Below are 22508 nucleotides of genomic sequence, written 5' to 3' on the forward strand. Positions count from 1 at the left end.
GCTGCCTCCTCTTTCCCCGAGCCCGGGCGCGGTGCTGCAGGCTCGGTTGCGGCAGGGTCTCACATGGCGGCGGTTTGACCCCTCAGAAATGGCAGCCCCACGTTCCAGCAGGTGTTTTGTGAGTCTAGCGAGCCTAAATCAAGGCAGGGTGAACGAAGCCGTCCCTCTAATTTTCCAGCTCACTGTCGGAGGGTGTTTGTTAATCTAAAACTCTTTTACAGCTTGCAAAATATGGTCTTTTATGAAAATTCCTTTGAAATCCTTACCCATTGTCTTGGCATTTTGTAGAAGGTATGATTGTGTCCCAAAGGGTGGCTGAACAGGCTCCGTTAAATGGATGACAACTTCCAATCATCCTCTGCAGTAAGTAATGCTTCAGTTTCTCTGAGGTTTGGTTTTTTCTCTTTCCATTTGATATCTCAGGCCAGAGAGCGGTATGCAGTCCTACCGATCTGAATTTAAATGAAGCAGACAGCTAACTTTGATTTGCTTCTGTCCCTTCCCACCTACACAAACTGACTTGCATTAATCATATTAATAAAAATGGAATTAAAATTACCAAGTTTTTAAAAGGCACATGACAGTGATATTACCCACCAAGTTACAAGTATGCATGCATATTAATTACAAGTTGTCTAAGATTTCAGCAGAAGCTCAAAGGAATGACATTTTTTCCCTGTACGTTGTTTTTAATTTGGAAAGCTCCCTTGTAATGCAAGATGTATCCTGTCCTAATGTGGTTCTCTAATCACAGCATGCCTTAATTTTGATAGATGACCCCCAAATGCTTTAAATCCACTAAGATTTGCAGTAATTAGAATGATTTTTTAAGACTGTTTCCTGAACTATCCATAGTGACATCCATCTATCATCAGATGGATTTGTTTACTCATTCCCCTTCCAAGAAAATGAAAAATCAAGCAATTTGTATTGAGAGCTTATCTTTGTTGCTACGTGGTGGAGGGAACATGTTATAATTTATCTCACTCTAGTCACTGCTCCTTTTTTTGAGGGATTGTGCTCTGAAGAAGTGCACATTTTTCAGAAATGTCCAAAGCCCTTCCCCTCCCTCCCCCGGTCTCCAAGTAGTAATCTTGCCCCAGTAGGGCTGCAAAAAAGTCGCCTCATGCATCCGAGTGCCTGCCAATGGAAATTTGAAGTGCAAGGTAGAATTCACCAGGTGATTTTTTTCTTCTGTTCCATGTTTCCCTCTCCATTTTCTGTTTTTACTGTAATGCTTCCTTGCACGTACAAATCTAGTGTATACTTTGAGCGCAGGATATTTATTGACAGTGGCTGTACAAAGCACAGAAAGAGTGCTGAGGATGCTAGTCCCCTATTATCTCCCCATACCCTGTGCTTTTCTGCCCTCCTTGTGTCATTCTTTGTCGGTTCTTTGCGAAGCAGCGCGTCCTTTTGCAGCAGTGTTTCAGTGCCTTGCTGGTGGTGTTCCCTGTCCCCCCAGCCTGCTCCCTGTCCTGTGGCGTTTTCTCTCACACCAGGCTTCCTTTTCTTTCCAGCCTGCATCTGCATGCTTAACCTGCTCCTCCAGATCTCTGCTCTCTCCTCCCCTTTCCCGCTCCTCAGCTTTCCTGTAGGTTTTAGTTCTCTCCCTTATTTTCTGGAATACATTCCCCGCTCCTTCGCTTTCTGCCACCGGCACCCCTTTGCCCCCTGATGTGGCTGATGGTGTTGCTCTGTTGCATTTCCCCCCATCCTTATGAGATTTCCTCCTTGTCCTTGACCCCCGGCCACCCATCACTGCCAGAGGAGTGCCAGAGAGCAGGATGCTCTCATGCTGCCATCCCAAGCCACAGGCTGCTTGCCCTCAGATGCCCTGCAGCCTTCTCAGTGGGGGAGCGGAGGGGAGCACCGCTGGCGCTGAGCCCCAGCTGCCAGCCGCAGAGAAGCAGCAGTAACCTTGCCTGGCCGGGGACAGTGGCTAGAGGAGCGGGCTGCAAGCCAGCACGTGCCTTTTCCTGACACACATGTGAGAGGGAGACCTGGAGCTCCGTCAGGCAGCGGGACTGATGCGGGAGATGCTAACTGTCACCCGGAGTGCCCTCTGGGATGCCCTGGCCTCTCCAGAAGCACAACATGTACTGGGCTTTTCTTCACTGGTGGCTGGTTTTAGTTGTTATCAACGGGGTGGCAAACCCCTGCGGCAGCAAAAGGGGACAGCAGGTCTGCATCACCGCTTGCCAGTGTCCGGATTTAGGTGGTGAGGTCCTGACTTGAATAAGTAGGGGAAATAAATGTTTCCTTCCTGGGCAGGTTAATAATTAGATCATATTAGCAAGTAAAATCTGATTAGGCTTCTGATTAGGAAGGAGTAAGCCAGGAGTTTGAAGCTTGTTGTGTCAACAGAACAGATTAACTTCAGTCTGACGTTCTGCTTTCAATAAGAAAATGGTAATAAAATTATAGCGTCTGGCTCCCTCACTGTGGGCTTCCAAACGTGGTACAGGGCTTTGAGACAATTGCTCAGTCTCATAGGATGTGCACCAGGGCTGAGTCAACAACTAGGCAGGAGACTAAGAAATCATTTAATTGCAATGAAAAAATCATAATAAGGGAGAAGGGAAATCTTTGCCTGTAATGAATGAGGTAAAACTTGTACATTAGGAAAAATCTGGTAGGTTGCTGTCGTTTGCTTGAGGTGACCACTCAGGAGGGCAGATGCGCTGGCTGAAGGGCCCTGAGCTCGCTGTCCTGCAAGGCTTTGTTTTGCAGAATGTAGGGAGATAAAAAATGGCTAAGCCATCGCCGATCACAGCCTGGCTCAATGCTGGAAAAACACTGAACAATTCTGACAGCTGAACCTTTTTATTGGAAAGCATTAAAGCGAGCAGTGTCACCAGCTCCGTGTGAATGGGCTAATGACATGCATGAGGGACCTGCCGACAGGATGGTACCTGGAACGGTAATGCGGTTTGGGTTTTCACTGGGAGCAGGTTTTAAGCAGTAAATAATTCTTGTCCTTTTTTTTTTTTTTTTTTTTTTTTTTTGAGCCTGGGTGCTTCCAGCCAGGGTTTAGCAGAAATGGTTAGTAGACCTCCACAAATGTCATTTTGTCATTGAAACCAGTGTCACAGAAATTCAGTGTATCAACTGTTAAACCATATTGTAAATGCCTAATGTATTTATAAATAGAAATAATGCTTAGCTTACTTTTCTCATCAGAGTAGCATCTGGTGACAGTGTGATTAATCATAGGCTGCTCGGCATCAGTAGGGGGAAAGAAGCCTACTGAGGCTGCCTCGCTGCCCCGGTGTGGAGGCTGCGCTGGCAGGGAATGGTCTCTGATGGGAAGGCAGGCAGGCTGCTAATTCAGAAAAGAAAATTTCACCTGCTGTGGAGAATGACCAAGGATCAGAAGGGTACGTTTGTGCTGATTGCTTGATCTTCATGGCTAATAACTGTCTCCAGTTAAAACCCCCGTTCACGTGAACTGTGGTATTTTACATCGTACCTACGGGTTTCCCATGCCACAGGCATGTCTGAACGGGACGGCTCCTCCCGCGTGCGTGCTTGCTCGCACTAGTGCTCGCACTAGCTGGGGCACCAGGTGTCAGGGCGAGCATCGCGCTTGGCTCCATGCGGGAGGCTCTGCTTCGGGTGCTGGGGCAGGTGGCTTTGGCTGCTCCCCTCGCTCCTTTGCTTTGCTGCCTGCCCAGCATCAGTAACAGCACCCTGCAGGGGGGAGCAAACAGCATTTCTGCTGCCTCTTTGAATTTCAGTGTTGTGGATTTAAATAAACTCATTTTCTGTGCTACGTTACAGCTCGGCTACCTTTGCCTGCTGGACAACGGGTTCATTTGGCTGTGAGCTCTGTGGGTTTTGGTCTCCCTCAGGTCACTTTGAGTTGACCTACAGGATGGAGCGAGATGTCCTGCTGGAATACCGGGTCTCGTGTGTTAAGGTCTCTGCAGGAAGCCTGCAGACCGTTGGAAGTCCACATCAAGAGCAACACGCTGCTTTCCCTCGGCTAAGAGCGAGCAGGGTGTACGTGAGAACAGAAGCTGCCTGGAAAAACCAGCTGGTGGCACGTGCATGCTTGTCTTGCAAAGGTAGGGAAGTGCTTGCACTTAACCCGGGCCAGGTGGTGGTCTCAGGGCTCCAGCAGTCATTTATCTTAGAGGGCACGTAAGCTGAAGGTAACGGGTGTGAGCCACAGAGCCACGGGGGAGTTGTCTTGCAAGGCTGCCCTGCGGTAGGTACCTGTATCAGTAAGAGCCAGCGGAGTTGGGGTTGCTTCGGGACTGAGACCGAAACCGCTGAGCTTGGGTGCACGTGTATCCGAACTGGGACCAACGGAGCAGAAGTAAGCAGAAGCAGGTTGTTCATTTGGGAGGAGACTGGCGGGAGAAAAGGAGGTACCAGAGGAGCAAAAAGGTTCGCAAGTGGGAAACTGGAAAGTAAGATACAGATCAGGTAGAGAACGAAGGAGGGCAGATTTTAGGAACTGTGGCAGATTTAGTGTCGCTGTCCCACTGGCCCAAGGCCACCGGGATGCCAGAGGCAACCCCTGGGGCAACTCGCTGGAATGCCCACCAGGGCTGCTGTGGCAAGGCCTGGGGTGGAGGGGAGAGCCTGGAGGGGTAACTTCCACCTTGGTGTTAGGTGGTGTGGGGAGAGAAGGGTGCCAGAGGTGGATCCAGTAGTAGTTGTGTGTCATGCATAAGATTTAACGGCGGTAAATGGTAGCTCCGTAGCTGTGTGTAACAGCAAGCCAAATAATGTAAATGGATAGCCTTAGTCTGTCTATTAGTTAGTTAGGTTATTTGATTTATTAATTATTAGTAATATGTGGATTAATCAATAAGAATTATAACCCCTTTCAGTTATGTCTCCAGCCTGCAGGTGATTCCAATGACATTGGATCATGCGTGACCGCATCCCTGTGGAACCCAGGACAGCATGGAAATGCTGTAAATGTATCTTAAATATCAGTCATATTCCTGCGCTGCTTGGGCTGTCTTCCATAGCAATCTGCAATCTTTTGAGTTCCTCCTTAAAGAGGATGTATTTATTGTAAAAGCTCTTTTATTCCCAGTTGTAGCTCGACAGTTCCTATGTGGTCAAAATTGTCTCAGTGTCGCATGTGTCCTGGTGAGTATTTTGGTTCCAGATTACGGTACCTGTTTCAGAGCAGGGGGTGGGGGTTGCAAATTTTTACTTGGGACTTTATGATCAGCTTTCCAAATCAGTTTGGATGCTTCACAGCTGCCATTGCAGACAGGTATTTTTTTCTGGGCAGCCTGTTATTTCTTTCTTCCTGTGAAATTCACAGACGTTTTAGTTTCTTTTTGAGAAAATTCTCATTCCTGATTGAATTTCCTTTGAATCTTTTCTAATGATTCTCGGTCAGATTGAATGTCGTACGAGTCATTTCCCTATCTGTTCCATCTCGCTTCCTCAGTTCCTGACGGTTTCTCTCCTACCACCTCTGTCCTGCTGGCTTAGTTTTTGCATTAGCCAGAAGTTCAGCGTTTTTCCCAAGTGGACGGGTACCAGTGGTCCACTGTGGGTGTGCTCTCTGTGGTGCCTGCACACCAGAATGTTCTTCAGGATGGGGGAACAGAGAGTCTGGCTGCCCGCTTAGAAATGCTCATGCTCTGTTTCCTTGGATGCGTCCCTTCCATGTGCCCGGCCAGCCACAAGCGGACAGGCCTCCTATTTCAGCTGGGTTTGTTAGGGATGGTGAGGGATGCATTTGTGTGCCAGATTACCTATTATACACGTCTTGTGTCAAGATCTAGTTGGATGAAAGGAGTGCATTAAGATATCATTTGAGAAGGGTTTATTAGTTAATAATACCTTGAAATGTACTTGAATGCTTTTCATCATGTGAATTTATGTAAATGTCTTTGCATTGAAAGCTGAATTTTTGGAATAAAGGCAGTGTTAGGTATGCTGAGGAAGCTGAGCTCTTTGGCTTTGGTCACCACATCTCTGAGAGCTGGAGGCTTATCCTCTCCAGCCTGATTACTTTCACAGATCACAAGAAAGTTTTCTTCTCTCAGTTCAGAGATGAAATCCTTGTGGAATTGTACTGATTGGAGAAATGCAAATGTATAAAAAGTTCTCTTGGTACCTACCGCTATGTTGAGGCTGGATGAATGCCTCAGCAAGTTGTGCTCCAGGTTTTTCTGCTGGTTCAGCTGTTGGACCTTCCTTAAAACTTTGGAAGCACATATGTCCTGCTTAACGCCAACTCCCTGCATGCTTTCTGTAACAACTAAGGTTACTTTTCAGCATTTAATTCTCTATCCTGCTGCAACTGGAGCTAGATGGACTGGTTAATTTGAACCTACCTCTGCCCAATACTATGGATTGCTCCCTCTCTGGAGCCATATGAAAAGATTTGATGGTTTCTTCCATTGGAGCTAGAGGTGGCTGCTAAGGGTACCAGCTTTAGAAAGGGCAGCAGCTTTAGAAAGGGTAGCTCTCACTGCCCTGGGATCCTCATCCATTCCTGGTGATAGCTGCTCATACCTTTTAGTTAATGTAAACGTGGGAAAGCATACACATAAGAAGGAGACAGCAAATGACTGAATAAGCACTCCAGAGAGAACAGTAGAGACAGCGTTAGGAGGGAGCGCTGCATCTAAGGACTATATCCTTGGAGGGCAGTGACTACAGCAACATTCCCATGTCAGCTTCTTTTTTTGGCTTTTTTTTTTTTTTTTTTTTTTTTTACATTTACACTTGGAAAAGCTTTGGCTGTTGCTAAAGGTAACTTTTAGTGAGTTACGCTCCTATTTACTGGCATTTTTACTCTTCCCTTCTCTCCCTCACCCCTTTTTTTTGAAGGACCAATGATTGATTTTGCAGGCGGAGGCAGTGCGGTGTGCATGGAGGAATGTCACTTTCTCAACATCTTCTAACCACTGCTGGCTTTTGTTGCCTAACTTGTACTTCTTACCCGTCCTTATAATACATGTAAAAAAAAATTCACTGAAAAAAATTTTGCTTTTCTACTGTTGTTCCTGATTTGTTTTGGATTAGAAAATCTGGCACTCAGCACGGTGCAGAAGACACGCAGCAAAGCCAGACTGCACTGCAAAATGGATTACTGCAAGGTACAGCAAGTGGGGGTTGGAAAGACATTGCACATAGAATTGAAACCACCTTATCCCACGCGCTGGTAATCTTGCTAACTCTAATTTTATCAGAAAGTCTGTCTGATCTGATTTCCATATCCTGTTTCTTTCCATTTAGTGCGTGCAGTCACTTTGGCCAGTTGTGTTTGTTGTGTGTGTTTACTTCCTTAAATTCATGGAAATGAGTGTGATCCTTCTTTATTTGGAGCGATAAAAGCAGAAAGAGCTTTTGTATCAACATCATCAAAATTGAATTTGTGAAAATATATTTTCTATATGAGGTTTTATTTGATTCTTTAATTCATTTCATTTCCTGAATTTAGATCCAATTATGTTCTTCCTTTTCAGTGTATTCTGTTGTCCATGCTAGACTAGCTCTTCTCGTGACAGATGCAAATATTAATGAGATGTTGGATCTGGTGTGTAGGCATTATTGAACACTTACAACATGATCTACATTTGTATTTACTTTCTGGCTCTGGAGAAAATGATCTGTCATCAGTGATGTACCCATGCAGGTGATTACTTTACTGCTCCGGTGAGAATCTCAGGGTAAAAAAGGTTGAAGATGATGTGAGTTTGAGCTGAGGGAAGCATTGCTCCTATTCTGGATTTGTAGTTGGCCTGGGTTATATAAACTTTATTATATAGAGAATTTTTCTGAGTGAGGTAGAATGTAGGTTTGTATTGAAAGAGGGACTGCTTTTCCCTAGAAATAGTAAATGGGTGGAAATGACTATATTTAAATAGAATTTAATCCGTTACTTTCTTCCCTCTGGTCTCTCAAGTCCAAGGCTGGGTAGTATGCAATAAATCTTTGCATCACAACTACATGGACTAAAATACACGAAAAATTATCACATCCTTACAACAACAACAACAACAATAACAACAACAACAACAACAAAAACAGAAATTCTGAGTAAAACTCTTAGGCACATTGGTGCTATAGGTATATGTTATGGTATTACAGAGCCTTTGTAGTGTGGGTTAGACTTCGTGCAATTTTTCCAAAATGGGGAAACTCCAAGGGACTCCAGAACAATGGACATGAACATGCAGAAGCCCAAGCATGGCAAGGTGGGTAAGTTTCTATTCCCCCACCATTTCACAGCCCGTTTTCTGTTTATAGTTGTGTTAAACTGCTGGGTTTTATCTCAAGGTGCTCCGGCATTTCTGACCTAAACATCCTACAATGACCGGATGACACGAGGGCAGCAGAGACTCAGTCGTTGCAGAGCAGGGGATGCCAAAGCCCGTGCTAGGGCAGGGAGCAGAGGGCGAAGATGCCTCGGCTCTGCCACCAGGTAGAGCGTGAGGACAGGCCAAAAACATCTGGGGAGGTTGGGTGTGTGATGAGAGGCACATTGCTGTTTTCTCACTAAGGAAGAAAATTCCCTAATAATTTGTCAGGCTCTACCTTTTCAATCTGAAATTCATTACTACATCAAAGTGAATGCCTTGCTGCTAACAGAGTAAGTATCTCTATTTAAAATGTAAATGAGATTAAAATGTATGACTTACAGGACATTTAAAGAATTCTGAGTGGCTGGGTGGATGGAGTTAGTCTTATTTTAAAAATTGACTTTGACATAATTTAAGTAATAAGCTCAGTTTCTGATTCTCTGAGAACTTGAAACGTAGCAAGTTGTTATTAAACGTGCATGCTGCGCTACGTGTGACACATGCCGAGTTAAGGGTGGTGGTGGGTTGGCTGGTTTGCAACCCCGAATTATGGCAGCCTGCAGATGCCACCCTTTTCCTGAAGAGCGTGGGAGCATTTCAGGGGTTGGGAGAAGCACATAACTAGAAGTTATGTACCTCCTGTGTCCCCTCCATCTTCTGCCCGGAGGAGAAATCTGTTTGAAAAACCTGTAGTGGGCAATTCTTGGAAGCAGACACCTGGATGGAGCTGCAGGCTTGTCAAAAGGAAACCCGGAAAGCATTAGCACAGATGGGGTTGACACAGGAGGTCATGATCTCATTTCATATGTCACTGCTTAATCTTAGCTGAGATAATTACATACATATGGCTGTCTAAACATGAAGTCAACAGGAAGGTATCCAGCTACATGTGGTAGTACGAGTAAATCAGATTTAACTGCAACAGCCAGCAGCTGAGGATATTAGGTGAGTATCGGATGTTCCCTGATGAAATTTATATTTTAAAAAAACCCACAAATTTACATTTATTCATTCTTTGCCTGTCTCTATGGGCTGGTACCCATATGGATACAAGTCATGTTAATATCTCATCATGTTCAAGTAATAATCAATATAGAATTTTGAGTTACTTATTTCTATATGCATTTTCGAACATGACAGAACGAAAACTCTCTGTCCAGGAAAAGGTGTAACGTACTGCCTAAACCATCTGTAGTGCCGGGTTGGTGTTGGCAAGCTATGAGTAACGTACAGGTGTGGGTTGTAGGTACTACTGGCAAGCAGGCTGCTGAGCACTGCGCACCATTAGGGCTTTGATAGCTGCCAACCCCGGCAGCGCTGTAAAACCCTAGAACAGAGGCTGTTTGCTAGGACTCAGCACCAGTACAAAGTGCCCCTGGTGCTTTGCCTTTTGTTGTGTTGACCCCAAGAACTTATTTTTTTTAATTTCAGAAAGCCTGGCCATTACCGTGTTTCCGTGCACGTGTGAGTCGTGGCTCACAGCCACTGCAGCGCAGCTGTGCGCCCGGTGATGGTGCTGGGGACTTACAGAGCTGCCTGGGCAGCCTGGGGGAATTTGGGCACGATGATGCCTTTGCAGCAGGCAGGCAAACGCATCGGTTTGTTCCGAGCTGGGCGGCAGGTTCCTGTACAGCCATGAACTAACACCGCAAACTATATTTCCCAACCTTCAAACGAGAGCATCAGCTCTCTCCTACTCCGCCTTGCTGGGCTTTTAACCCATTTGTCAGCAGAGATGATTTTTTATTATTATTGTTTTCTTCCCATGTGTATTAAACTGCAGTTGAGCTCTGGGGTGGCATACACAGTCAGATTTGAACAGCCCCCCCCCCCCAGGTTCATTGCCAAGTTGTTTTGTTAACCAGGTCGCAAGGAGACACCTGCATGAGGAACTCCTGGAAGGCTTCACGTGCCTGCTGGGCACGTGCTTTGCTCCGAGTGCTTGTGCTCCCCAGGTCCTGAGCCCCCGGCGCAGGAGACAGCCCCTACCCTCCGCCCACCCCCACGGAGCTGCACCAGCGGTAGGTACGTGCCCTCCCTCCTGCTCACACATGCTCTTGCAAACTGAGATTTCAGACAAGCGAGTGAAGACATACTTCGGTTTTATTGTTGTTTAGGCATGGATAGAAACATTAATTCTTTTGCGCTCTTGGTTCTTGAAACGTGCCTATCGTGAACTCGGAGCAGTGAAAAAGCCAGCTCCTAGGACTGACGATTTAAAGTGCATAGGAGATCTAGCAGAATCCCAAAAGGCGAGGAGCTGGGTTTATTCCTTTTTCGTAGCTGTGGAAGTTGAAGGACTTTCTTTTTTTTCTTTTTTTTTTTTCATATTTCTCCTCCTCTCCCCTGTATTCCCCAGACAGTGGTATGAAAATTTGCAGCCCTTCCCTATGCTTTCCCTTATGATCCTGGGAGGTTTTCTCTCTGTATTTAAGAACTATCTGTAGTGTTACAAACAAAGACAGGTGATGTTTGCACGCTCCTGCGCAGGACTCTGTTACAACTTTGCCTGTTTAGAGTCGTGCCCACTGCAGTTTGGGTTTTTTGTGTGTTTTTTTTTTAAAAACGTGTATCACTTGGCAGTGTTCTCGCACTAAAAGAAAAAGATATATTTGTATATAAAGTAACTCTTTTGTGTGTTCACGTTTTATTTTGGAAAAACAGGTGTTTAAAAATTTTAGAATTTTTTTAACAAAATTCTAAAAAGAAAAAAATCACAATATTTACAGAGATAACAGAATGGCTTAGCCATGCAAAACAAATTACTTTGGTTTTTTTCCCCCCATTTTACTTTGGTTTAAATATTGACCAAGATTATAATTATTTTTTTTCCTTTTTGCCAAATAAACCAGTAACAAATCAAAGTTTAGAGGCATGTAACAGGATTTCCCTCGAATATTTTATACAGCATAGAGTTTATAGGACATCTTATGTATTTAATCCATGCCAATGCACTACAGGAAGCTTTTATTAAGACATCAGTCACTACTGCCCAGACATGTAACATTTTACAAATTTACAAGTAACAGTGTTTTCTTCCCCCTAAATAATGCAAAAGTGGCAAAATACATTTCCTAACGTCCATCTTTTTCTTCTTTTTATTTATTTATTTATTTATTTATTTTTGCCTACCGGTCTATAAAAACTTACTTTTTCCCTGGATATTTGTAAATGGAAACCTGATGTTCTGCTTGCTCTACCGTCCCTCTCCCTCAAAGCCGCCTGCTACCTTCTTCCCGAAACTAACCTTCCGCGTAAGATGCAACTTCTCTCCCCTAAGTACAACCTTCTGTTGGCCATTTACCCTAAAACGTTTCCTTATCAGTACCATTCTAAAAATTCCCTCAAGCATAAAACATGTTTATAAAGTTACAAACTTGAATGTAACTAAAGATACATAGACATTTCATTGTTACAATTATATGTACTGTTTGATAAATTAGGTACCAGTTAAAAACACTAAAATTATCTCAAGGTGCATTCAATATCTGTAGCATAGTTAACAAAAACACACAAAAAATATATATATATTCTATTTTTGTGGAAAAAAAAATGCAGCTTTGATATGACCACTTTTTAAAAAAAGTTTCCAATTCTGACTGATATCTTTTTGAAATGAAGAAAAGGTACAGTATTTTAAGGCAGCGGATAACATAAAGGAGTTAAAATTAATCCAGAATTCCAGTTCCTTATCCTAATTCTAACATGAAAGACAGCCGATAATGAAATGTGTGTCTTGCTTTAGAAGAAGAGGATTATCAGCCACCTCTGCAGGTAGGCTAGGAATTTCTCATTGTGTTCCTTGCTCAATAGCCAGACTTCTTCCTGGAAACTCTTGAGTCCCTCTCTGGCTGTTGCGCTTTGCATGGTTTTTAAAATGTTCGCTTTTGTTAACAATTTAGTTTATTTCTGTCACAGCTGTCACGCTTTCTCTTTACTGTGATATCAAAGGAGGAGAAAGGGAGTTTGACGTTTTCCTTTAAGACAATCTCACACTCTAGGTACTTGCTACAAAGCAGAGGCTTCACTGATAACAATCAGAATTAGACATGTACCTGCTCAAAGGGTGTCATAAAAACAATGGAAATAAAACCATTACACTATACATCAGATTAACAGCAACTCCCAGAACAAAGCCTTACAGTGTATAAAAATAGCTACGTAAAAAATTTACATAAAGGCAAACAAAAAGAAATCTTCAGTGCAGACATTTACAAAAAAATATTTCAAACAGAACACAACATGGTGACCTATTATCATGGCTGTTGCCAAAATTAGTTTGTGGTGGTGTTTGTTTTTTTTTCAGCTTGAGATAACTGTGTCTAAAATCCTTTGAAAACTTGGTAGTATGATCTGTTTAATACTTGAACCATGAATAGCTGTCACTTCTTTGTATATGTTTAAATACAATCCACGTTCATGCTTCAGTTGGTCTATATGTATTCTCTGAAAACAGGAAAGATAAAGCCAGTTAAAACATTTTAAAATATGCTGCCCAACAGAAGTACTTGGTGTCTAACCTTCCAGCAGCTACCCCAACAGTACTCTGTGCTGCCCTGCCACAGTGAGAATGCTTTCTTTCGTAAGAACAGCCGTGGCAATATTGTTCCCGGTAAACCCAGTAAGCTTATCTGGTAAGGAATGGATTTATGTCCATTTCATTTATGTAGAGCTGCTGATCTGAAGAAATAAAGTAATTAGAGTAAAAGATTGCACTGGGGGCACACGGTGTTATTTGAACTCCTGTGGCCCGTAAATACCCCCCGCTAACTTCAGCTCCATCTCATCAACCCAATGCTGCAATGTTGCAGAAGGTACCAGGTCCAGGAAAAACCCCACACAAAACAAGCCCCAACCAAAAATATTACATAACTTTCCCATAGAATCAGAGTAGAAATGCTAGGTATTTACCCTGCAACTTTTTCAAAATCTAAATTTACTTATTTTCCACTTTGAAATCATACAGAGGGTATAATTTTGATATTCCCAACTGCATTTTCCAAACTGGTAAAACAGTGATAGTGCTATCAAAGGGCATACAGCAATGCGGCATCTCTTCATATATGATACTATCCCTCTAAATAATTCAGTGACTTCTGAATATCCAGTGCAAAAATGGTGCCTTGTACTTCAAAATCTCAAGACAACACTAACATATTGAAATTATTAATAAGGACAGCTGTCTTCATTTCTATTAGAAACTTTTTAATCTAAATATGGAATGTCATAATTCCACTATATGCCTTAGACCCCTGCTGCCTCAAGTAGGTAGCAATGCTATTTATTTGAGATCACTGAAAGTCAGGTCTGCCTGCGGCTTCCCTCCGGAGGAACCCCCAGCGCAGCTCCGCGGAACACGCGCTCCTCTCGGTTTTAGGAACAGCTGATGGTCAACGCAAGACACCCCTATACGGTTGGCTGGATTTCATGCTCTTGTGCTACCACAGCGTTGCTGTAAAATGGCCTTCGTTGGGCAGAGAAATGGGCTCAGCCCTACTTTGGGTGCTAAGGGGAGACACGGCAGTGGTGCAAGTCTGTGTGAACACCGGGTGGTGCTCTTGGTGCTTTGTACGGCTCCTCTGGTGCCTCACAGGACTTCTGCCTCCAGCCAGCGAATAGGATGCTGTGTATTTTATACGAGGTAGCAGTCGGGGAAACTTTCATACCGGTTACTAGCTTCAAATACAGTGTCTCTTTCCAGGATATATTCAATAATAGTGTAAGTATGTGAAATCTTGAGTATAAGAATGATTTTATTCTAAGGAAGGTTCCATGCAGCAATGAATAAAGCTGACCAAGGACTTGGAAACTGTTGCTTTCAGTAAGGGAAGAAGGTTTGTGTGAACATTGCAAGTCATAGCTGAAAACCTTCTAAACTACACCTAAACTTACTCTTCATATACATACATACATGCACACATACACCACAGTGATATATTATACAAATTGGTATTTTCATTTCCCCAAGTACATGGATAAAAATACAGCCAAGTGCTAAGTTATGTCTAAATGTCAGGCTTTTTTAATACGTGCATACGCAGGTACGAATTCTTAACTGGCCAGGGACTTGAGCCTGCCTGTCCTAATATTGCAGCTCTCAAAATCATCCCACTGCCTGCCCCCTGGAAGGTGAGCAACAGACTCGGGGCTAGCACTGCCAGCACCAGAGGGAAGCGGTGGACAAAGGGATGTTACATGCTGCAATATGAAATACTCACCTGGAATGACGACTGACACATTTTCTCTTAAGTTTCAGATTTATGATTGTTTTCTTCTAGTTTTTTGTTTTCTTCTATATTTCCAAGATCTTTGTCTACATGTTTTGATGCTGTCCTATAATGAAAAAAATAAGGTCATTTTTGCACATCTACAGCGATTTGTTCCGGCCTCACATTAACGACACCATCTCCTCCCCTCTCAGAAAGACAGAAAACCCTTACAGCCCTGTTGGGAGTGGAGCAATAGGTTTGCATATGTCTGTGAACAGGCCAACAGCACCAGTTCCCCCACTGGCGTGAGTACCGCAGCGCGCATTGCAGTAGGGCTACGTACATTTGATTTACCTCTTGAGGAATTCGGAATTATTCTGGGCTAGTGGACACCTAGTAAGGTTAAACCAGTTGTGCAGATCGATGTTTCTTGACAAATTGTGCAGCTTGTTTCAAAAAACAAGTTTGCTTTAAGGCATGCTAAAATGCTACAGGTGTGGCTAAAGTGTCTCCACGTACATGGCAACCTTTTGTGTGCTTGTAGTAATTGAGTCTCAGAGCCCGTGCCAAAGGGAAGCTCTTTAAATGCAAAGAAATTAATGAAAATTCTGGCAACACCAAAAAAACCCCAACCCCACTCTGCTTCAGATTTGTGCTGGCTATGACTGACAGGCTTTGGGTAAAGAAGAAATTGTGTAAATGTGTGGGGGGGGAGGGAGGGGGGGGGGCGACGCGGGGTGGGGAAATAGAGGTATGCCTCATTTAAAATAGTACGTCTACCTTAATGCAAGTAGTAGAGATGAATTAATGAGTTAAGTGCTTAGTTTAGCTTAGCACAATAAAGTCACTACGCCGTTCATTTAACGTGCGAGAAGCCTTGCTGTCTGCCAAGGTGAAAGATTCCTGCAGCGCTGCGATAACATTTTGAAGGCCGCAATTTTTAAAATGTAAATGGGCAAATGTGTTTGAGTGGGACAAAGTAAATCCCTTGTGTCAAAGCAGATTATCATAGACGCGTTTTCTCCATGGATAATTTGTTTCCCCTACAGAAAAGGAACGTCTGTTGTGACAGATCCATGCATATGCTCACCCTTGCTTCAGGGTAAAGACCCGCAGTGACGCTGACTTGCAAAATACAACGAGGACACAGGTTAGCGAGATAGTGTGACATGTCACGCTGACACCATGCAGGTACGTACCTCCCCAAACACCCGACCTGGATTTTTCCTAGTGGAGTGTTGTACTGTGCGCATCCTCCATCTGAGCAAAGGCCCTGGCAGCGGCGGAGCACCGCCTGTTGCCCGGGGCTGAGGCAGCCCTGAGCGGCTCGGGTAAGAGAGTACAGCTTAGCCCTTGTGTCAGGGGAGCTCCCGAGGGGGTGCCACGGCACCCGCCGCCCCTTGCAGCCCTGCTGAATCTCTGCGCTGGAGGCCGAGGGTGGGACCATGGGCCCCACAACCCATGGATTGCACTGGACGGGACCATTCCAAAACCCTTCTGGCGTTAGAGGAGGTCATTTCCTGATGGCTCGTAAGTTTTAATGCTTCAAAGCTGCATTTACTGTCGGGTTTAGACTGCCTCTGTCACCTCTGTGTGGCTGATGGGGCGACACCTGTGCTGAAAACCCACTAACTGCAAAGAGCTGATCTCTTGCTTACAGCAGGTAAATTTCATTTTGAAAATGCTGAGATTGTATCACGAAGTAACTTGTTCGACAGGGGTAAATTTCTATTGTACAGTAACCTTCTCTTTTTCTTCTGGTAATCAAAACCTGAAACACGTGATGTGCATAGAAGCAAAGGATATGAGATGCAATGAAGAAGAAAATCCAATGCTTTGGTAGAGATTGACCTGTGATCTTCATAACCTTTTGCAAATCTCTTTAATCCTAGTAAAAAAAAGAAGCAACTGCCCCAAACAAATAAATACCTTAAAAAATAAAAAAATGTAAAAAAAAAAAAAAAGAAATAGGTTTAAGTAGAGCACAACATTTGGCTCATCATGTGGGTAATGAGTCTGTTCCATAAATAAGTCTTACAGAATTGGAGGCAGTAGGGAAAGAGATGAAAGGCTGAGAGAACCAGGACTCGGGCAGTTAGCTGAGCCAGAGGTGAGAAAGCAGCACGGCACACGTCTGCCCCACGTAACTGCTCACGCCTGCTTCTGGAGACAGCAGAGCGGGCTGATAGACCACTGGCATGGCCCCACGATCCTTTTCTGGTCTCTTACGAAGAGTTTTAGAGTGCCCCAAGCAGCCTGAGTCCCACGTGAGCTGGCGCTTGCCAGGCAGGGCGCTGTCACCAGCGGCGCCGGCCTTTGTTCCATGGCTGAGGCAGCTCCATGGCCGAAGGAGGCCCTGCGGCGCCAGCAGGCTGCAGTTGTAGTGTGCTGTTTCAGTTCTGCCTTCGGTGAAACTCTTCCCCTCACTAAATGTCACCTCTGGCTTCCTAAAGCCAGAATGGGTGAAAACGGGAGATTTAAAAGGCAGCACCGTGACTTTGAAGGAGGCAGGCGATCCAGCGCTCGCTCTTTCAGAGGATGGTATATATCGCTTGCTCGAAATGAGAGCAGCAGCCGTTCCTCACGTCTGACAAGCAGATGGATTTAGATTCTCCGTGCCTGAGACTGAAATACAGCAGCTTAATTCTGGTGGTTCAGTGATCTTGCTGGAATTTTTCTTTTTGTTTTGCTTTTTTTTGTTTTGTTTTGTTCCCCAAGTACTGATACCTGGGCAGGTTCACCACCTCCTCAGCACAGCCATACTGCTGCCTATTTTAGTGCTCTCTAACTAGTGTCATTAAGAGACAGAAGAGCAGTTTTGCAGTGAGCTGCAGCGGTGTGACCTGCTGGTAAAGCGCTGCCAGCAGCCAGGGAACCACCGACCCTGGCACGGCACCAGCCCTCGGCGTCTGACAGGGATGGCCTTTGTAGCAGAGAAATAGCTCAGAACATGATTTCCATTCCTTCCTGAGGTGACTTGAGGCACAGGACAAAGGGTCCTTTGCCAGCTTAATGCTCAGCAACAATTGTTCCTTGCTGTTTTTTGGTGTGTTAACTCTATTTGCAATTCAGGAGTGACTTCTCGATGATATCTGAGCAACTGGGCAGCGTGGTCCGACTGGGCAGAGACATTCCCCAGGATTTGCCCAAAAGGGCTAAAGAGCCCACACTTTGCCCAGGCCATCTCACACGCTTCAACATTATCTCCAGCTCCACAAAGGCCGGCCCTTAGCACGCTCTGGCCACCTTGTTCTGAAGAGGGAGAAGCTGGCTGTATGGATACGAGTTTACTTTTGTCCCTCAACTGTTGGTTGCTTTGGTTTTTTTATAATAATAATTCATTTGTAAAACATGGATCATTCTGAACTCTTTCTAAAATTATGACTCATATTTTACATTTATTTATGCTTGCTCTTCAGGAAAATAATTATCCTCAGGGAATCCTAATCAAAACCTCTCTGTAAGCACTGCCCCAGTGAGGTTTTTAGTTTTCTTTAGAGTATGTGCATGTGTGCTGAGGGGCTGTTATTGTCATAGATTCAGTTGTGATACTGTTGGTAGCGTTGTTTTTAATACAAGACACCATCTTCCATCTGAGTGTTTTGCCTGCTGTACAGTAAATACAAGCTGTACATGGATGACCCAGAAATTGTTGGGCTTTAATTCCTGATTTCTTTCAATCTCACCAGCCTAGGCCTCACCCTCTTGAACACTGTTCAAGGGAGAAAACCTGCAGTGCTCGTTGCCCTTGTTACCCAAGCTTGCCATAATGATGGGAAAGAAAATACACATCAGTGCAGTTCTGAGTGCTGAAGCCTGAGCCATGGATGCCATTAAAGCTTGCATTACGTTTGAAAGGCACGTTAGACAGTCAAATGCGCTGTTGCAAAAGATTTTCTAGGAACTAATGGTTTTATGCATCCAAATCTGGACTATCTGCAACCTCGTTCCATTCACCCAAATCTTGCCTTCCACGTCCTTCAATTGTTCTCAAGTATCCATCAGAAGGAAAAAAGGCAGAGATATTAGAAAAAGATTCCAGTCATCGAGAAACGACGATTGAGTTGAGTGATCATTTTTTAATTTGTGCCACTTCCATAGCAGATCTGGGACCTGAACTGACACTTTCAGAGATGTCTGTAACTTTGCCTTTTCTCTGGAAGGGAACTGCACAAAAACCAACACAAATGCTGAGTCTTGTTCAAAACATGCAGCAAGTGTCCCACACACCTGGCCTGCCATGTTTGGATTCGTATGCTTATTTCCCATAAAGCATCAGAAAAGCAGAATTGTTATGCTTCAAGTGTTCAGTTTCAGAGATACTAGCAACATTCTTGATTACCGTGACCCAAGAAGAATTTCAAGAGTTTGGTGTGCTCTGAGTATGAATAATCTTTAAGACTGCTGCTGCGCCTCCATTTGCCCAGCTGAATTTTCCTTCACTGCATTTTAAACCACTTTAACCTTGATCTAGCCTCACGTGACTCAAGATCTATGCACCTCCAAACCCAAGGAGAAAAAATGGGATGAAGGTCTAATATACCTACAAAGCTTCAATGCCTAGAGAACGGGAGATAAAGGGTGCTGGGTGCGTTATTTTCTTTCTAAACCTTTAATTTCTGCTGTACTCTCAGCTGTTTCTGGCAAGGTGAAAATTTCCTATATGACAGATTTACTGAAGACAGGTGGCCTAGAATCACTCAGCTGAGGTCTGAAGCAAAAATTTAAGAAGATTCTGAAGTGCTAAGTTATATTCTGCTCGGTGCAAATTAATTTTAAATACTCTGTTTGGAAAAAGGAGAAATCTGTAGAAAACCAGTCTTTGGCCTTCTGCTCAGATGAAGGAGAAACATGGCATGCTGGGGTAGGCAGCCACAACTCTTTACTTGAGGGGGCTGGCTGCAGGATGTGGAATACAGATGAGTCTCTGATTTATGGGGTAATATTCATAGTGAAAAGAATATGTGGCAATAATCAGCTTTTGCATCAAGTGGAGCTGAGGCAGTGAATAACTATGTAAGTGATTTACTGTGAATATATTCCAAGGCTACAAGTATAATTCCCACTTAGTGTGGATGACAAGACAATAGAAGATTATACAAACCACAACACCAACAATGAAAAAAAAGTAATGATTTTCTTGCCTCGGCAGACCTGGAAAGCTCTGTGCTGCTGCCTTCTCAGACTTTCCTTTGGCGTCACTTTGGGGATAGAGATGAGGTGAGTTACCGTTCAAGGGTGGGTTCAAAAAATAACTACTAACTGGTGGCCTGTAGGGGGATGTTGTGATTGGACAGGGGTTGTGTCTAAAGGTGCGAGGTCCTTTTTGCAAGGTCCACGTTGATTTCTAGGCTCTAATTTGTAATGAAAACTTTTGTCAGAATAGGCACTGACGCTCTGCTTGCTCTTGCAAGTATGGCATGCAGGCAGCAGGGAGGGTAACAACGGATCAACTCATACATATACTGAGAACAGAGGATTGTCAAGGAATGATGCATCAATTCAGAGACCAGCAACCATGTGTCAAATATGGAGGCTATTTAACTATAAAGGGATTTTCATTTTGTTCCCAGTGAACCTAATCAATTCTAGCTCTAATTTTTACTCTAAACTTGTAGAAGAGAGGCTGAGCATGAGGAAAAGAAGTGTTGCCTGTTTAGAATATGCTTTGTCCTATCTTTGAAGCTGAAAACATTACCTTAAGTCATGAACTCATCTCAGCAAAGGACATGCTACGTCCTACAATTCTTGCTAGTTCTCCCCACGCTACACAACGGTACAAGAAAGGATACGTTACCTTCTCTGTCCGTCTAATACCCAAACCACCTCTTCCAAAAAAACCCCAAACCCAAACCAATGAATGAGTTTCATGATTCCACATTCTCATATTTAAAAAGGAAAGACAAAAGAAAATTATTCTAGACATTACTTACTATGCTAGTAGCAAAGTGTGGGAGGAGCTTAACATTATTATTACTTTTTAATTTCTACCAAAAGAAGCATAAGCTTTGCAAAAAGTATTTTCTTTTTCCCACGTAATATCTTAATGTGATTCTGTGCTTGGGTAATTTATAGCAATTCTTTCTTTGAAAAACTTCCAAAACCTGCTCAGTTATGGCTGTAGTAAAATCCTTATGTATTACCCAAAAAGAGTATTTTGAAACAGATGGAGGATTCCTTGTTGTACTTTCACATCAATGAAACACGTTTTGTTCATAGTAAAATCCCACTGGTATATTTTAGTCTCATTTGATCTAATTTTAATGAAAGGTCACAGAAAGAACAACTGAACTTTAAGATTGCTTCTGTACCTGTATTGATTTGTGCATGTTACGTGTGACTACCTTAATCTTCCCTGTCACGAAGCAGCTGTAAGGAACCCCTAAGAAAGAAGCCTGCCCTCAGTTCTCCCTGGAGACAAATGTGTGAGGATAAGGCCACATGGCATACAGTCATGGACACCTCTAAAAGGATGGGAAATCATGCTTTCCTTTTGAGATCATCCAGTTTCTTTTCTAAAGTGAGCCTGTGTGACAATAAAGAAACTTGAAAGCAAGCAGCTCTCACTGGCAAACCCCATTCTACGCCTGGTGTGGCTAAAACATGCCAATCGGGATGATAGCTCCTAGGGTTTGCAGCAGCCCAGGACTACCTTTATCAATTTCACTTCAGAGATCTCAAAGCATGTATGAACAAATGAATTAAGGATCTCTCTTCTCCCTGAGATAGTTGACTTATTCTGCAATTTATTCCATGTTTACAGCACACGAGCTACCCTAAACGAAGGCAGTTTCTAGTAAAGCCACACAGACCTAACGCCCCACAATGAAGTAGCAGGTGCTATATTTAAATGCAAGAATCAGCACAGGCTTAGCTGTCAGGGAGGAGAACCTCATGACAGGTGATGATCTATGAAGCCTTGGAAGCCCACCTCCAGGAGATGTGTCCTGTTAAGCATGAGGACAAGCCCACCAGAGGTACCAAGTTTCCTTTCTCTATCAAATGCCCCTACTGCAACAGCCTTTCCCCACTCAAACTACGGGAATGCTGCATGAAGAAAAACAGGTGAACATACATTTCTGCTTATTATTAATATTTTTTCCATTTAGTGTCAAGTTTTACATAAATGCTTACTTTGATTTCTTCACATAGAGCCAGTAGACCACGCCTGCAACCAGAGCAGCCAGCAGAAGACCAACCACAATCCCCACTATTAGCTTTGCCTGGTCATTAACCTTTTCGCTATTGTCATCTGAAGCAAAGAAGAAAAGTTAATGAGGTGACCTATGATAAAGTAAAGCATTAAAACATTTCTAAAAAATTTCTATCAGAAACAAGAAAAGAGTCAGAAAGTCAAAATTTTTAAAAAATAAAAAGGAGGCATTGTCCTTAAAAACACATTTAAAGCTTCAAGAAGATCACATTCTTACTCAATCGTGGCACCAGCTACTTCAAATTAAGTCCCGCTTTGAGGGACTGTGGCAATTGTTCAGTGACACTACAGAGGTCTTGAACTGAGACAATCAACAGCAAGGGTTATGGAGACAGAAAACCATACATACCGTTTCTATCCTCTGGCTCATCGTATTCTGGAATACTTACTGAAATGAAAAACGTTAAAATTAAAGACAAAACGTGTTATACCTGAACATCACCTTTAATCGCAACAAGGCAATTAACCTTATCTTTAAGCAGAAGTCTTTCCTTTGTAACTATAATATATCCAGTTGAAGGTTCCTATTCAAAGCCTGTAATAATACTCTCAGAAATGTTTCTGACTGAGTATTCCTGTGCTACCCTTCCACAAATCGTAGTTTCTCACCACCTTTCATCATTGAAAAGCGACATCCAATTAAAGCCCAGTATGGCTCATTTCTGTCCTGAGACAAGTCCTACCAGTGATAATCAATGGGAACCTTGAGGCTGAAAAATAATGTTAATTTAGTAATAAATAAAGACTTTTGCCTCGTAAAGAATGTATTATTTTGCAATGGTTTTGTACTATTAT

At 43.5% G+C, this 22508-nt stretch overlaps 1 protein-coding gene across 4 annotated transcripts in view; it reads right to left on the reverse strand.

Annotated features, from left to right (window-relative positions):
* Nucleotides 1-10376: 10376 nt before the first annotated feature.
* The window catches only part of ALCAM (activated leukocyte cell adhesion molecule), a 125146-nt gene continuing 113014 nt past the window's right edge, over nucleotides 10377-22508 (reverse strand). For 3 of the 4 annotated variants that reach the window (XM_055702426.1, XM_055702425.1, XM_055702427.1), the window contains exons 13-16: nucleotides 22063-22101; nucleotides 21635-21752; nucleotides 14510-14624; nucleotides 10377-12737 (exon numbers count right to left, since the gene is read on the reverse strand). In XM_055702426.1, coding sequence (XP_055558401.1) covers nucleotides 14537-14624; nucleotides 21635-21752; nucleotides 22063-22101 — 245 coding nt within the window. In that variant the 3' untranslated portion in view covers nucleotides 10377-12737; nucleotides 14510-14536. Of the gene's footprint in view, nucleotides 12738-14509; nucleotides 14625-19644; nucleotides 19771-21634; nucleotides 21753-22062; nucleotides 22102-22508 lie in introns of all 4 variants that reach the window. The other variant, XM_055702428.1, reaches the window with a different exon arrangement.

Source organism: Falco cherrug, chromosome 2 (genome assembly GCF_023634085.1).
Source record: "Falco cherrug isolate bFalChe1 chromosome 2, bFalChe1.pri, whole genome shotgun sequence".
Lineage (NCBI taxonomy): Eukaryota > Metazoa > Chordata > Aves > Falconiformes > Falconidae > Falco > Falco cherrug.